Source organism: Medicago truncatula, chromosome 7, assembly GCF_003473485.1.
Source record: "Medicago truncatula cultivar Jemalong A17 chromosome 7, MtrunA17r5.0-ANR, whole genome shotgun sequence".
Lineage (NCBI taxonomy): Eukaryota > Viridiplantae > Streptophyta > Magnoliopsida > Fabales > Fabaceae > Medicago > Medicago truncatula.
Genome location: NC_053048.1, coordinates 739,091 through 752,619, shown reverse-complemented (window position 1 = coordinate 752,619; position 13,529 = coordinate 739,091). Strand labels below are relative to the sequence as shown.

Here is a 13,529-nt window from a genome sequence, read left to right as displayed (position 1 = left end):
ATTTCTTTTGTTAATATTCTGGCTTAAAACTCTGAAGGCACACATTTATGTTATAGTATGTATGTGATTCAAAATCAAAATAACTAGTGTAAATAAATGTACTGAAAATATGCATAAAAAATGGCCCTTACAGATGTACAAGGATCTTACTAATTAGTACAACAAACAACATTAATAACAAGAATAAGGATTGCAAAAAAAAAAGAGGAAATTTTCTAGTCTTGAGAAGTCCGACATATATTTTGCCGCAAGAACTACCATGGAAAGGATATTGGGGTCTCTCCATGGGAACAAAGAAAATATAAAAATATGTTGAGAGAAAATGAGGCAAAGTTCCCACTGATATCAAATATTGTTTGAAGAAATTTCCCATTTATGATTGTAGTTCCTGACTAAACTGGTTCTTTATGTGGTATGTGGATGATAAATCCATGCGATATTTTAAACTACACTACAACCATGCTGTTGTGTCACGATTAGGCTTCAATCCATAGCTTCCACCAATCACCTTCATCAGCATGAGCTATAAATTTCCTGGAACAGCATCATCAACCAATATAAGAAAATTCCCTGACATGATATTATAGGAAGTTTGATCATCACATCATTACTAAGCATGGATGGTCTCTAACTCCCTTCAAATTTGGCTATGGTGTTACGGTAGTTACTAGTCCAAAATTGTGGTTACACAAGCTGAATTGCTCCACAAGTTGATCATACAACTGATCTTTAGGAGAGACTGATCATAAATTCCACCAAGGGAGACATTATATAGCTTTTCATTCATATAAATCTATAATACTACTAAGCACCTCAAGACCGACAAAATATCTAAACTATGCAAAGAGCTTCCAGAATATGACCACCCCCAAACAGGAACAAAGAATAAATGATTGGACTGTTATGAAAAGTTTGGTTAGGGAGCCATGAATAAACTTCAAAAAAGGAAAGCCAAAATCTGTACCTATGAGCTGTATAAGGTATTATGGAGTGCATAAGTTGGAGCACAATTCTTATATCTTTAAAGAGAGCTCCGAGATTCTTTGGGATATAAGTTGAAGCATTTTGCTTCAATCCTGTATAACATTCATGATCCTTTCCGCCCACACCTCACACAAGCTTAATTAATATTTTTTTATCTCTTGTTAACATTTTTTAGGAGGATATTTTATTCAACAATCTCTATATATGTAATAGCTTTTTTATCATATGAATAGCTTCGTTTATCTTAAATTTAACTACAGTAGTTGAGAGAAAATTACCCTTGGAGTTGAGAAAGCAATGTGGAATCACTCCAGAAATACTTGAATCCTGTCACCCATTCTGTCATTAAAATCTAACAGTTTTCCCCCAATTTCATCTGTTGCATCATCCAATAGTTTTTTGAGGTTTACCCCACCCAAAGCTGCATAGAGTCATAGCAAAATCAATAAACATGAATTGTGATTATACATTGTAGAAGCATTTATAAATAGCAACAGTACCAGGAACTGTGTTTGTGATTCCATCCAGAAATCCAGCCTGTAAATAGCAAAGTATATGTATTATGTGAAAATGGAATAGGAAATCATGTTTGGAGCAAAACTCAACAAGACAGTCTGTTCAAACCAAACTCATACACATAATCATGAATAACTGATTGATCATAACCATGCAAAAAATATGCATAACTACAACATGAGGTGAAAGGCAATACGCCACATTGCATGCATAAGAGGCTAGCAACTAAAGTGAAAAATAAAGAAGTACATACGGATTTTGACAAGTGAAAGAAATTGGTTATGACTTATGAATAAAAACAAATCATGTAACTGGATTCCACAATGTTCCAGAACTCCATAAAAAAATGCTCACAGCATCTTGACCATAGTATAAAATCTATCATGGCATAAGTGAAAAACAGTTGACTGCACTTAGTTTTGACCAGTAAACATGAATAAACCATCATTTTCTCTTAAATTTGTTCAGTTGGAGAGTGTGATCACTTACAGGAATTCGGAGATCAAGTTTCTCGACTCCATCTCTGCCAGTTATTTTAATTCTCAGAGTCCGGGACCAGATTCCAGAAAAAGGGTCCCTTGAACCATCTGCACCATATTTATTGTACACATCAGGTGTTATAACTTCCACAATTGGATCTTCGATAGTTTGACTTGTCTGCTCTGTATCAACTTGCTCTCTCTGTTGTATACTGTATACGCTACTGCTCTCTGATAAATAACTAATTAGTAATTGTATTGAAAATGCGAGAATAGAATGTACAATGTATACATTTATCGTGTGAATATTAGCATGAGATCTTTTCTTCTGTATTTGATTTTCCTTTAGAAGAAAAACTGATAAATTCACTTAACAAAAGATAGCTGTCTAAATTTACCACGACTAACTATCTATAATTAAGTAGATGGCTATTTTCAAGCCAATAAAATACAAAGCTAATAATTAATGATATTCGGTGTTAAACATATCTTAGAGATATAGTTACTTCACACCAACAGGCCTTTCTGGAGAAAACTGAAAAGGTTCCCTCCACATATTTCATGATTAGCCGACCCCTTCCCCCCACCCCCCCACCAAGTCCAACAAGCCTTTATGGTAGTAAAGTATCAAACTCAACTATTAGGAAATAATTTGTTATATGAGATTATGAATTGACCCAAAAAGATGCAGAGTGTATTTAACTTGACTCTATTTACTTATTTTTCTTTTAAGATTTTTTGTCTCTCCAACCTCTCTTTGAAAGCAGCTGATCGGTACTTGTAGCATAACGCTTCTCTTCTTCATAATATGCGTTGAAACCTAAAGTATCCTTAATTTCTTCAAAAGTTGGCATGCTTCCTGGAGGAGGAATACGACCTCCTTTAATAGCAGTCAGCGCATCCTACACAGAAAATCCTAGACATTAAAATGTTAAAAATCTAAAGAATACTTCAAAGAAATATCAGAAAAAGTGATTTTTTTTATTTTAAAAATAAAATAAAAAATGTTCAATACTACAACACTCTTACGTTGGCCTGCCATTAAGGATTTGTGATGAGTAATGATTTTGAATATGATCATTAACATTCGGATATGAAATTAATTTAATATGTATGTGATTTGACAAATTGTTAACCATTTGAAATGGATCTGCCATAAACAACCAAGTATGATTTTGTGATTTATGATTTTGGGGAATCCAAGTTAAAATCATAAAGTCATTAGCAGAAGTAACATCCTAGGCGCATCTATTCTAGTCTAATAAAAATTTCATTCCAGGGAAAAGTGGACTAACACTGGTTGGATGGTATATTTTGTTTCCTATACTGCTCATGGATTGTGTGTGTGTGTGTGTATCCTTTAGCAGATGTTTATAATTGTGAGATAATATAATTACAATAGAAACTCTTCTGAAAATTTGATGAATTTGAAAATAGAACCAGTTCTTGGATATTGTTTTGCTAAATGTATTACTGTGATAGCTAGGTTTATCAAGCTAACCAGTGTTTTGGTTCATTTAACCTATGCTGGAATTGGGTATCATGACATGTAAAAACAAAACAAACAATACTCAGACTAATAAAAAAAAGTGGCTCTTGGCATGTATTATCTCAATCATGAACTTATCATCAGCATAAAAACAATCAATTAATGATTATCAAGGTTAAAGAAAGGGAGGACCATGTCACCTGCATTGCTCGTATAGAAACTCCAATCAAGGAAAGGGGATAGGCAACAATTTTATAACCAATGTCTTCAAGTTCAAGAGGAGTGAGTATCGGTGTTTTGCCTCCTCCTTCAAGCATATTGGCCTACACAACCATACATAAATATTAGTATAGCATATCATTTCCCTTTCTTCTTTTACTCCCTTTCTTCTTTTACTATTATCACTTGGACATAATAGAAACATACCATTTTTGGAACAAGAGGAGAAACTTGACAAAAAGCTTCCATCTCTTGTCTGGAAGCAAGTGCGTCTATAAAAACAACATCAGCTCCAGCATCAGCAAATGCCCTTGACCTATAGAGTGCCTCATCAAGAGACAGGGCTTGGCGCGCATCGGTGCGAGCCACAATCACAATATCAGATCCACTCTCATTTCTGGCATCAACCGCAGCTTTGATTCGCATGACTGCCTCTTCTCTCGATACCACTTTCCTCCCCTGTGTGTGACCACACGCTTTTGGAGATACCTAGCAATGAAACAGCAAAATGAAGTAATTTACAGAAAGTTGGATAGAAACGTCAACATGTCAAGTTATAATAAGGTGCTGGAATATGAAATAATAAGCTTGCGAATGAATGAGTAAATACTCAAGTTGCCCCTGAAACTGTTGAACCCTATCAACCTAGTCCTCCACATTGTCAATATTTCAAAATGATATCTGGAGTTGCCAAATAAAGTAAACCATCGTTTTGATCCCTTTAGTCCATGAATGTATTAAAATTACAAAAACTTCTCTGAGTATCTTCTGTTAGTAATTTATGGACCAAACTGGCTAACGGAAGACACATATGAGTATCAAACTAACTAACGAAGACACATGCACAGACCAAACTGAATTATTAAATCACAAACAAGTATGTTTTTGTAAACTTGATACACCCAGAGATTCTAGGATTAAAATGACTACTTTCTCTGCAAAGTATTAATAAAGTTCATCCTTCTGTTAAGATCTATTATCAATTGCATCCGACATTATTCACTCAGTTTCGAATCCATCACCTCACCTACATACGGAAGACACGTATGAGTATCAAAGTAACTAACGAAAGACACATGTAAGGGCCAAACTGACTAATATAATACTCAACCAAGTATGTTGTTGTAATCTTGATACACCCAGAGACTATAGTAACACCCCCTCACACATTCAATGATCTATTATCACTTACATCCCCGACATTATTCACTCAGTTTCAAATTCACCCCGATATTACAAACTTAACGTCATTAAAGTCCCTACAAATACCAATTGAAAAACAAATCTAATTATTTTACAATTTCATATATCATTTTAAAATATTAATAATGTAGAACACTACATTGACACTCCACTACAATTTCAAGCACCTAAATGAATTGAATTTTAAAAAAGAGTTTAACTTCTATGCACCGACAGTTTAAAGTTTTTTCACACATCCATCCAATCAAATCACAGCATAATGCTATTTTTATTGATAAGTTTCTCAAGTATCCACACATCATGATTTGATGCATGTGTAAAAAAAAATTACACTATCCGTGTATACAACTTAAATCCTTAGCTAACCTGATCTTTGAGAATGATACAAGCAAAACCAGCATTAACATAAATGAATTGAATTTTAAGAAAAAGTTGAATTTCATAGTATACACTGACACTGTAAAACTTTTTCACACATGCATTCAATCAAATCACATCATAATGCCACATTAATATGTAAGTTCCTAAAACACCACCTCTACAAATATCCACACACAAAGTGTGATATGATTTGATGCATGTGCAAAAAGTTTTACACTGACGATGTATCCAACTAAAATCCTTAACTAACCTGATCCTCAAGAATGATACCAGCAAAACCAGCATTAACATAACCCTTAACGGTTCTCTTAACATTCATGGCATTACCGTAACCATTATCAGCATCACCAATAACAGGAATATCCACAGATTGAGTAATAAGAAGACCTTGATCGAAGATTTCACCGTAAGACAAATAGCCTGTATCAGGCAATCCCAATCGAGAAGCAGAGATAGAAAAACCGCTTGTGAAACATAACGGAAAACCAGCGGATTGAACGAGATTTGCACTGAGTGCGTCGAAACATGCTGGACCTTGATGAACTCCTGGTGAATCGAGAATTTCGCGAAGTTGCTTTGCTTTGTTTGAAGAACATGAAATTGTGATTGTGGCGCGTAATGGTTTAGAGTTTCTGTGGGATTGGAGTTGGAATGGGGAAGAAAATGATGTACGGAAGTGGTGGAGGTGAGGAACACAACCGCCACCGGCAGTGGCAGTGGCGCCGGCGCGGCCAACTGTGGCGGAGCAGCTCATCATGGTAGCTTCAGACAGTTTTATATCTAGCTAAAGTACTCCTAAATCCCCGTTTTGATTAAATTACTTGTCATGTTTGTTTTATTGTTTCAATTATGAGAATTGCTCTTCCCACATATAGTATGGCTGTGCCACACGAGTAATTTACGCAAATATCCCCTCGGCAGTTAACTGCCGAGGAATTTGAAATCCGGCTGCAGTTAACTGCCGAGGAAAATGTTTCATCCGATGAAACAGCTACCTGCTCCCCCTACACACTATTTTCTTCATCACCTTCATTTCCAACCCCATTCAATCCCAAAATCCATTTTTTTTGTAATCAATTTTTGATCCAAAATCATTCAAGCATCAAGCATAGGAGGTATCAACACACTATTGACGTAAAAAAACAGATATTGTGCATTTTATTTGATTCATTTTTTGGGTGCTTTAGGGGTATCTACGTTAGTTACGTAGAACCCTGTCATGGGAATCCTTGGCAGTTAACTGCCGAGGAAAACTTCGGTAGTTTAGTGCCGAGGAAAACCTCGGTAGCTAGGTATCGAGGAACTCTTGGTGAAAATTTTCACCACGAAAAAATGGCAGCCACTGCCAGATTTTCCAAAAATTTTTTCTTTTGTTTTTTTTGTTTTGATTCATTATGGCATTGATGTTTATACATTACTTAGTTGTTAATTCATATTTATGTGTTGTTTAATTATAGTAATGGTAAAGAATCCGAAAGATGTTCCGGGAGAGACAAAAGAAAATTTTGTCGAAAATTCCGGAGATGTCAAACCGCCTAATGTTGAAGCGAAAACAAACATAGATGGAGCTTCCGTCCATGTTGAAGCTTCAAAATATGTTGGCGGCTCCGGTGTACTCCCACTTTAACCCCACGAGGTCGACACGGCTAAGTTTTTTTCAGACGACGTTAAGTCGAAAAATAGAGATGAATTGCTTGAGTGGGTGCGTCGACAAGCAAATAAGGCGGGATTTACAATTGTCACACAAAGATCAAGCTTGATCAATCCAATGTTCCGGCTAGTGTGTGAAAGGAGTGGAACTCACATAGTTCCGGAAAAAAAAACCGAAGCATGCGAAGACGGGCTCAAGAAAATGCGGTTGCTTATTCATGATTAGTGGATATCAAAGTAAGCAAACAAAGGAATGGGGATTGAACATTCTTAATGGAGTTCACAACCATCCCATGGAGCCGGCTTTAGAAGGACACATTCTTGCCGGTAGATTAAAGGAGGACGACAAGAAGATCGTACGTGACTTGACCAAGAGCAAGATGCTTCCAAGAAATATTTTGATACACTTGAAGAACCAGAGACCACATTGCATGACAAATGTGAAGCAAGTGTACAATGAACGTCAACAAATATGGAAGGCAAATAGGGGTGACAAGAAACCGTTGCAATTTCTAATCTCGAAGTTGGAGGAGCACAACTATACTTATTACTCAAGAACACAACTTGAAAGTAATACTATTGAAGATATTTTTTGGGCTCATCCAACATCCATTAAGTTGTTTAACAATTTTCCAACGATTTTGGTTATGGACTCCACGTACAAGACCAACATGTATAGGATGCCAATGTTTGAGGTAGTTGGGGTGACTTCAACCGATTTGACATATTCGGTTGGGTTTGGATTTATGACACATGAGAAAGAAGAAAACTTTGTTTGGGTTTTAACAATGTTGCGTAAACTTCTTTCGTCAAAGATGAATATGCCTAAGGTGATTGTTACCGATAGGGATATGTCTTTGATGAAAGCGGTTGCACATGTTTTTCCGGAAAGTTATGCATTGAATTGTTATTTTCATGTGCAAGCTAATGTTAAACAAAGGTGTGTCTTGAATTGTAAATATCCTTTGGGCTTTAAAAAGGATGGGAAAGAGGTGAGCAATCGGGATGTGGTGAAGAAGATAATGAACGCATGGAAAGCTATGGTTGAATCGCCCACTTAACAGTTATATGCAAATGCATTAGTGGAGTTCAAAGATTCATGTAGTGATTTCCCAATTTTTGTAGATTATGCCATGACCACCTTGAATGAAGTGAAGGACAAAATTGTGAGGGCATGGACAGACCATGTGTTGCATCTTGGTTGCAGGACCACAAATAGGGTCGAATCGGCCCATGCTTTGTTGAAGAAATACTTGGACAATAGTGTGGGTGATTTGGGTACTTGTTGGGAGAAAATACATCATATGTTGTTGCTCCAGTTCACCGCTATACAAACATCCTTTGGTCAAAATGTTTGCGTGTTGGAACATAGATTCAAACATGTCACTTTGTACTCGGGGTTAGGTGGTCAAGTGTCTAGAAATGCTTTGGACAACATTGCTTTGGAAGAAAAACGTTGTAGGGAAACATTGTGCATGGACAATGACATTTGTGGTTTGAAGTAAAATATTTTCACAAGAAAGGGGGGGTTTGAATTGTGACCTGTTTAAAATTTGTCTAATAAAAATTTTCTTTTAAATTAACAATCACAATTAGTTTGTTAGTAAATAATGACAATAATAATCGTGAGGTGTGTGATTTTGAACAATAAATTAAAAGTAAGTAGGGAGAGAGAAATGACACACAAAAGTTATCGTGGTTCGCCAAACGCCGGCTACTTCCACTCCCCACACAAGTGTGAGATTATCCACTAGGTAGTTGTGTTAAGTAACGTTAACCACAACTCCTCTTTTCCTTTTTCACAAATGAGTAACCTTTACTCTTGCTAGATCCGACTGATCTTTCCTGCAATGAGTAAATCCACCTTTGTTTTTACAACCAAAAAAGACGAGTAACAATTACCCCTTGCTAGATCTTCCTGATCTTTTCTGCAACCGAGTAATTTTACCCTTTTTTTACACACTTGTTACCTACAAGCTTTTACAATCCAATAAGAAATAAAATCTTATTTGGACCAAAATACAATATTTGTAGTAAAGAAACTAAAAAGAGCTCAAAGAACAAAAGAGCGATTTAGTTCACTTGAAATAAAAAGAGAGAGCTTTGTGAATTTTTGCTTGTGAGTATATTGCTTGCTTTCTCAAAAAATTCGGTGTCTTTCCTTCAGCTGATGGCTTGATATTTATAGGCACAAAATTTCTCAAACCAATTGCTCCTTCTCTTCTCCCACGTGAGGAGCGTATGAGTCATGCAATCTCACATGTGTGGAGATAACTTGTTCTTCAAGGCCATGGTCCCACATGTTGCAAATGAACCAACCAAAACACATATTGCTTTTCTTGTATATCCACGTGTATGCTCAAATTTTATCCATTTAATCCCTTTTGAAATCAAAGCCACTTATTTGATCTTGCTTTCTTTGTGTCCCACGTGTAAGCATTTTGATGAGGAAGGTACATATATGGAAACTTACAGCTTGCATCCATTTTGTTCCTTGTTCCTCTTATAGCCAAAAGAAGATATTTGTTTGTACTTGCTTTTACCATTTGATTGGAAGTGTAGTGGTATTGGAGACAATAAAAGAGACTAGCAGCATAAAATCACTTGCAGTATGTGTGCCAACGTGTTGCTCAATTTTTGAGCAAGTATATCCAATTTTGTCCATTGTATTTTTATCCATTAATTTCTTGCTTTGTCTATTGTATGAGATACTCAAATAATTTTAGGGAACTAGTTATATCAACCTTTTTGAGCTTGAGTTCCTGCAGCTAAAAAATACTCATACAAAGATGTTAAATACAATAATATCAGAATCCATTTATAAAATAAAATTGAAATATATTTTTTCATCTTTAAAACTAAAATAGGGATTTATGAATATTTTCTCAACATTCTCCCCCTTTTTGACGATGACAAAATATATTAGAATTTGATTTATAAATGTGTTCCGATTTCAAAACTCCCCCTCAATTAAATATGTATCTTTTGAGAGCGAAGAGAATGACCCATATAAAATAGGCTCCCCCTTAATTTGACATTCCAGGTTTTTAATTTTCTTAACTCAGTTTAATAAGTTACTTGTAATGTTGTGATGGACGCCTTTTTAACACAGTCATGCATTTCTCATTACATTCACTTGTGTCCATTAAAGAGGCAACAAAAGCATAGAACAAATTTACTAGTTTTTTTAAAATACATATAAATACATATAACTTTGAAGTTCCATTTTTAGGATGCTTGGCTCAAAAACAGAAGACTAAAAATATAAAGACATAAATACTAAACAAAGTAAACAAGGTTCACCCATGTGCTTAATAGTCTACACCCAAAAGATATAAAAGGAGCATTTTTCAAATTCGTTCATGCAGTGTTGTAACACATGCTTTCTCCCCCTTTTGTCTTCGTCAAAAAGAGCCAGTTATTGAAATAGAGCAAGCTACAGAGGATTTGGAGGTGGGTTGGATGAGGAACCAGGATCACCGCCGGGAACAGGTGCCATCATGCCCAGATATTGAAACATGAATGAAACGAAACATTCACGCAGATTGTTCACATCTCCACGAAGAGAGGTAACTTCAGCAAACAACATTTCATTTGAGATGACTGAGTTCTCAGGTTCTTGTGGAGGATCATTCTTAGGAGATGTTCCAGTGGATTTAAAGCTACCAAAAGAACTAAAGTGTGAAGGGATTTGAGGCATCTCACTCAGAGGGAGAGTGTCATTCTTTGGAGAGTGAATGAATTTATTCAAACAAGAGGTGCCGAACAGAGCAGAATTTTCAACGTTTGGTAAAGGGGCAGAAATGATTGGAGCAGAAGAATTGTCAAGACCAGTGGAAAGTTTGAGATCTGTTGATACATTGAGAGCAAAAAGGTTGGCTAGTTCATGATTTTGAGAGCCATGAGAGTTGGATGGAGCAGATTGAGAGGACAAATGGTCGTTGACAATTATCGCATTCACTAGATTGTGAAGAGGATTTTCTTCTTCTTCTTGTGTGTTAAAAGCTTCCATTGGAAGGGGAATGTTATGAAGTGGTTGAGCAAGAGGATTAACACTCAGCTTGATGTGAGACACATTTTTTGAAGTAAAGTACTTCAAGTTCCTTTTGGCCACTTCTCCTATAAATGACATTTTGAATTCTTTAAAGATTTTAGTAAGTGGCATGGCATAGGGGAGACCATCATTCCCATTGTTGCTTGCTATTGCATTCATCATATGTTGAATGATGACATAGGGGAGATTGATTCTTTTCCCATGAGTTAAGTGATAGAGAATCATAATATCAGTGTCGTTCACTCGATACTTGCATTTACTCCTAGGTAAAATGCAGTGGGAACACAGATTGTGAAGAATCTTAAACTCGTTTTTCAAATCGGTTACAGGGAAATCTTTACCAAGGGTGACTTTATCAAACATGTTGCTTAGGATAGTGTTTCGATTGAGTTTAGGTTTGACTTCATCATACCACTTTCTTCCAAAGAGCTTGACACCAGAATTTGGAATATTAAAAACTTTAGCCAAAATGTCAGTGGTGATGTAGATATTGGTTTGATTCATTTGACAAATGATCACTTCATGTCCTTCAAGAACGGTTGCAGAGGAGTAAAAATTTTGGACAAGATCAGTGTAAATTACCTTATCTATTTCACAAAATTCTTTCCATCCAATAGCTTCCAGTGCCTCATCCAGTTGGATTTCCTTTTTTTTTTATATCCTCAAAGTTGAAGGATTTGCTTTCTGAGAGAGGTCTTTTTATTGTACTTTCCAGGACATCATTTTCAGAATATGGATTTACCAACACCTTTTCTTTAGTATCGATTGACTCAGAGAAAATTTCATCAAGCATTTTCTCTTTTTGAGCAGTTTTTCGATCGTACGGTGAAAAGGCTGATGAGTGTTGTTTGAGTCGTTTGGCAGGGTTTTGAGCTTGTGTAAAGGTCTCAGATTCATTCTCAAGGTCAATGTAAGAGACTTTCGAAGGTTTAGAGGAGAGTCTAATGGATTTTCTTAGTTCATTTGAAAAGGATTGTTTGGGTTTGATGTTGATTAGTTCATCAAAGGTTTGAGCTTTCACAGGAGCAGAGGTTGTAAAGCTTTTAGGAGGGGAGCAAGAGTAAGGTTCGATTTTTGAGAGAGGATTTAGACTTGAGGTAGTGGTGATGTTTTGTGGAGAACATGTAAATGCAGCAGGAGGAGTTTGTGGGGGTGAATGGCTTGCTGAGGGAAGGTTTTGTTGATCGACAAAGGAGAGGAGTTCAGAGAAGGTTTGTTTTGATTTTTCCATTTTTGATTTGAGGATAGAATGAATGACTATGGAAGAATGAAGTTTTATGGTGAGGAAGAAAATATTGGAGTGGACAAGAGTGATGGCTTTGAGTTGATGTTAATAGCATAGTTATGTCTACGTAATCAGAAAAGAAAATGATGAAATTTTTAGGTTAGCCTTTTTATCAAGTTGAGATCAAGGAGATGAACGGCCGTGATTAGCTTATGAGAAAAGGATCTTTTTTGATTAGTGTTACAAAGCAGAAAGGAAAGGCGTGTGAGTTGAGAGAAACAAGGAAGAAAATCAATTAATTGGAATATTTTGTGGAGAAGTGGAACGGTTAATTTGAAAATCAATTAACAAGAGAGAAAGAAATAATGATACTAATAAAAATGTATTTCTTTTCTTGTGTCAGCCGAAAAAAAATTAATATTTAAAAGGATTGTTAATTATTTTTAGTTTATCTTTTAAGAGAAGAAAACGATCCTCTACTAATGGTTTTGTAAAAATATCAGCTAATTGATCGTTTGTATTAACAAAAACAAGTTCAACTTCCTTTTTACTCACATGGTCACGAATAAAGTGATGCTTAATTTCGATGTGTTTTGATCTGGAATGTTGAATAGGATTTTTTGATAAATTTATAGCATTAGTATTATCGCATAATATTTGAATATTTGCGTACCTTAGAGAAAAATCTTCTAATTGATTTCTAATCCATAATACCTGAGAGCAGCAGTTTGCAGCGGAAATATATTCAGCTTCTGTGGTGGATAGTGCTATAGTGCTTTGTTTTCGACAACACCAGCTGACTAAAGCTTCTCCAAGTAGTTGACATGCGCCACTTGTACTTTTTCTTTCTATTTTATCTCCGGCGTAGTCAGCATCACAATATGCCATAAGATCAAAATGTGTTCCCTTTTTATACCATAGACCGACACTTGGAGTGCCTACAAGGTATCTGAAAATTCTTTTAACTGCGGTGTAGTGTGACTCTTTTGGAGCAGTTTGAAATCTAGCACATAGACCAACTGCAAAAACAATGTCAGGTCTACTGGCAGTTAAATATAAAAGAGAACCTATCATTCCTCTATATTCTTTTTCAGAAAAATCTTTTCCATTTTCATCTTTGTCAAGATTTGATGAAGGGTGCATAGGAGTAGTCATAATTTTGGCTTCATTCATTTTATATTTTTTAAGAAGATCTTTGATATATTTTTCTTGACAAATGAAAATACCATCTTTGTGTTGTTTGACTTGTAATCCCAAAAAGAATTTAAGTTCCCCCATCATACTCATTTCAAATTCACTTTCCATGAGTTTTGAAAAATCATCACACAT

At 35.6% G+C, this 13,529-nt stretch overlaps 1 protein-coding gene across 2 annotated transcripts; it reads right to left on the bottom strand.

The window, feature by feature from the left end:
• Positions 1–53: 53 nt before the first annotated feature.
• On the bottom strand, positions 54–6,103 carry LOC120576929 (2,3-dimethylmalate lyase). Of its 2 annotated transcripts, none has more exons than XM_039827702.1 (8): positions 5,522–6,103; positions 3,895–4,176; positions 3,669–3,791; positions 2,731–2,881; positions 1,990–2,087; positions 1,485–1,521; positions 1,263–1,405; positions 54–534 (listed from the first exon to the last, which is right to left on the bottom strand). In XM_039827702.1, exons 1-7 carry the CDS (start codon positions 6,026–6,028, stop codon positions 1,290–1,292), a joined length of 1,314 nt encoding a protein of 437 aa, XP_039683636.1. In that variant the 5' UTR covers positions 6,029–6,103; the 3' UTR covers positions 54–534; positions 1,263–1,289. The 2 variants fall into 2 exon arrangements, with proteins under 2 accessions (XP_039683636.1, XP_039683635.1); XM_039827701.1 differs by having other exon boundaries at positions 68–534; positions 1,990–2,210; positions 5,522–6,102.
• Between the last annotated feature and the right edge of the window lie 7,426 nt (positions 6,104–13,529).

Coding starts and splice junctions, on each gene's coding strand:
- LOC120576929 (XM_039827701.1), bottom strand. CDS start 6,028: ATGATGAGCTGCTCCGCCACAGTTGGCCGCGCCGGCGCCACTGCCACT. Junction 4,177..5,521: donor GTATCATTCTTGAGGATCAG/GTTAGTTAAGGA, acceptor TTTCATTGCTAG/GTATCTCCAAAAGCGTGTGG. Junction 1,406..1,484: donor AATCACAAACACAGTTCCTG/GTACTGTTGCTA, acceptor GACTCTATGCAG/CTTTGGGTGGGGTAAACCTC.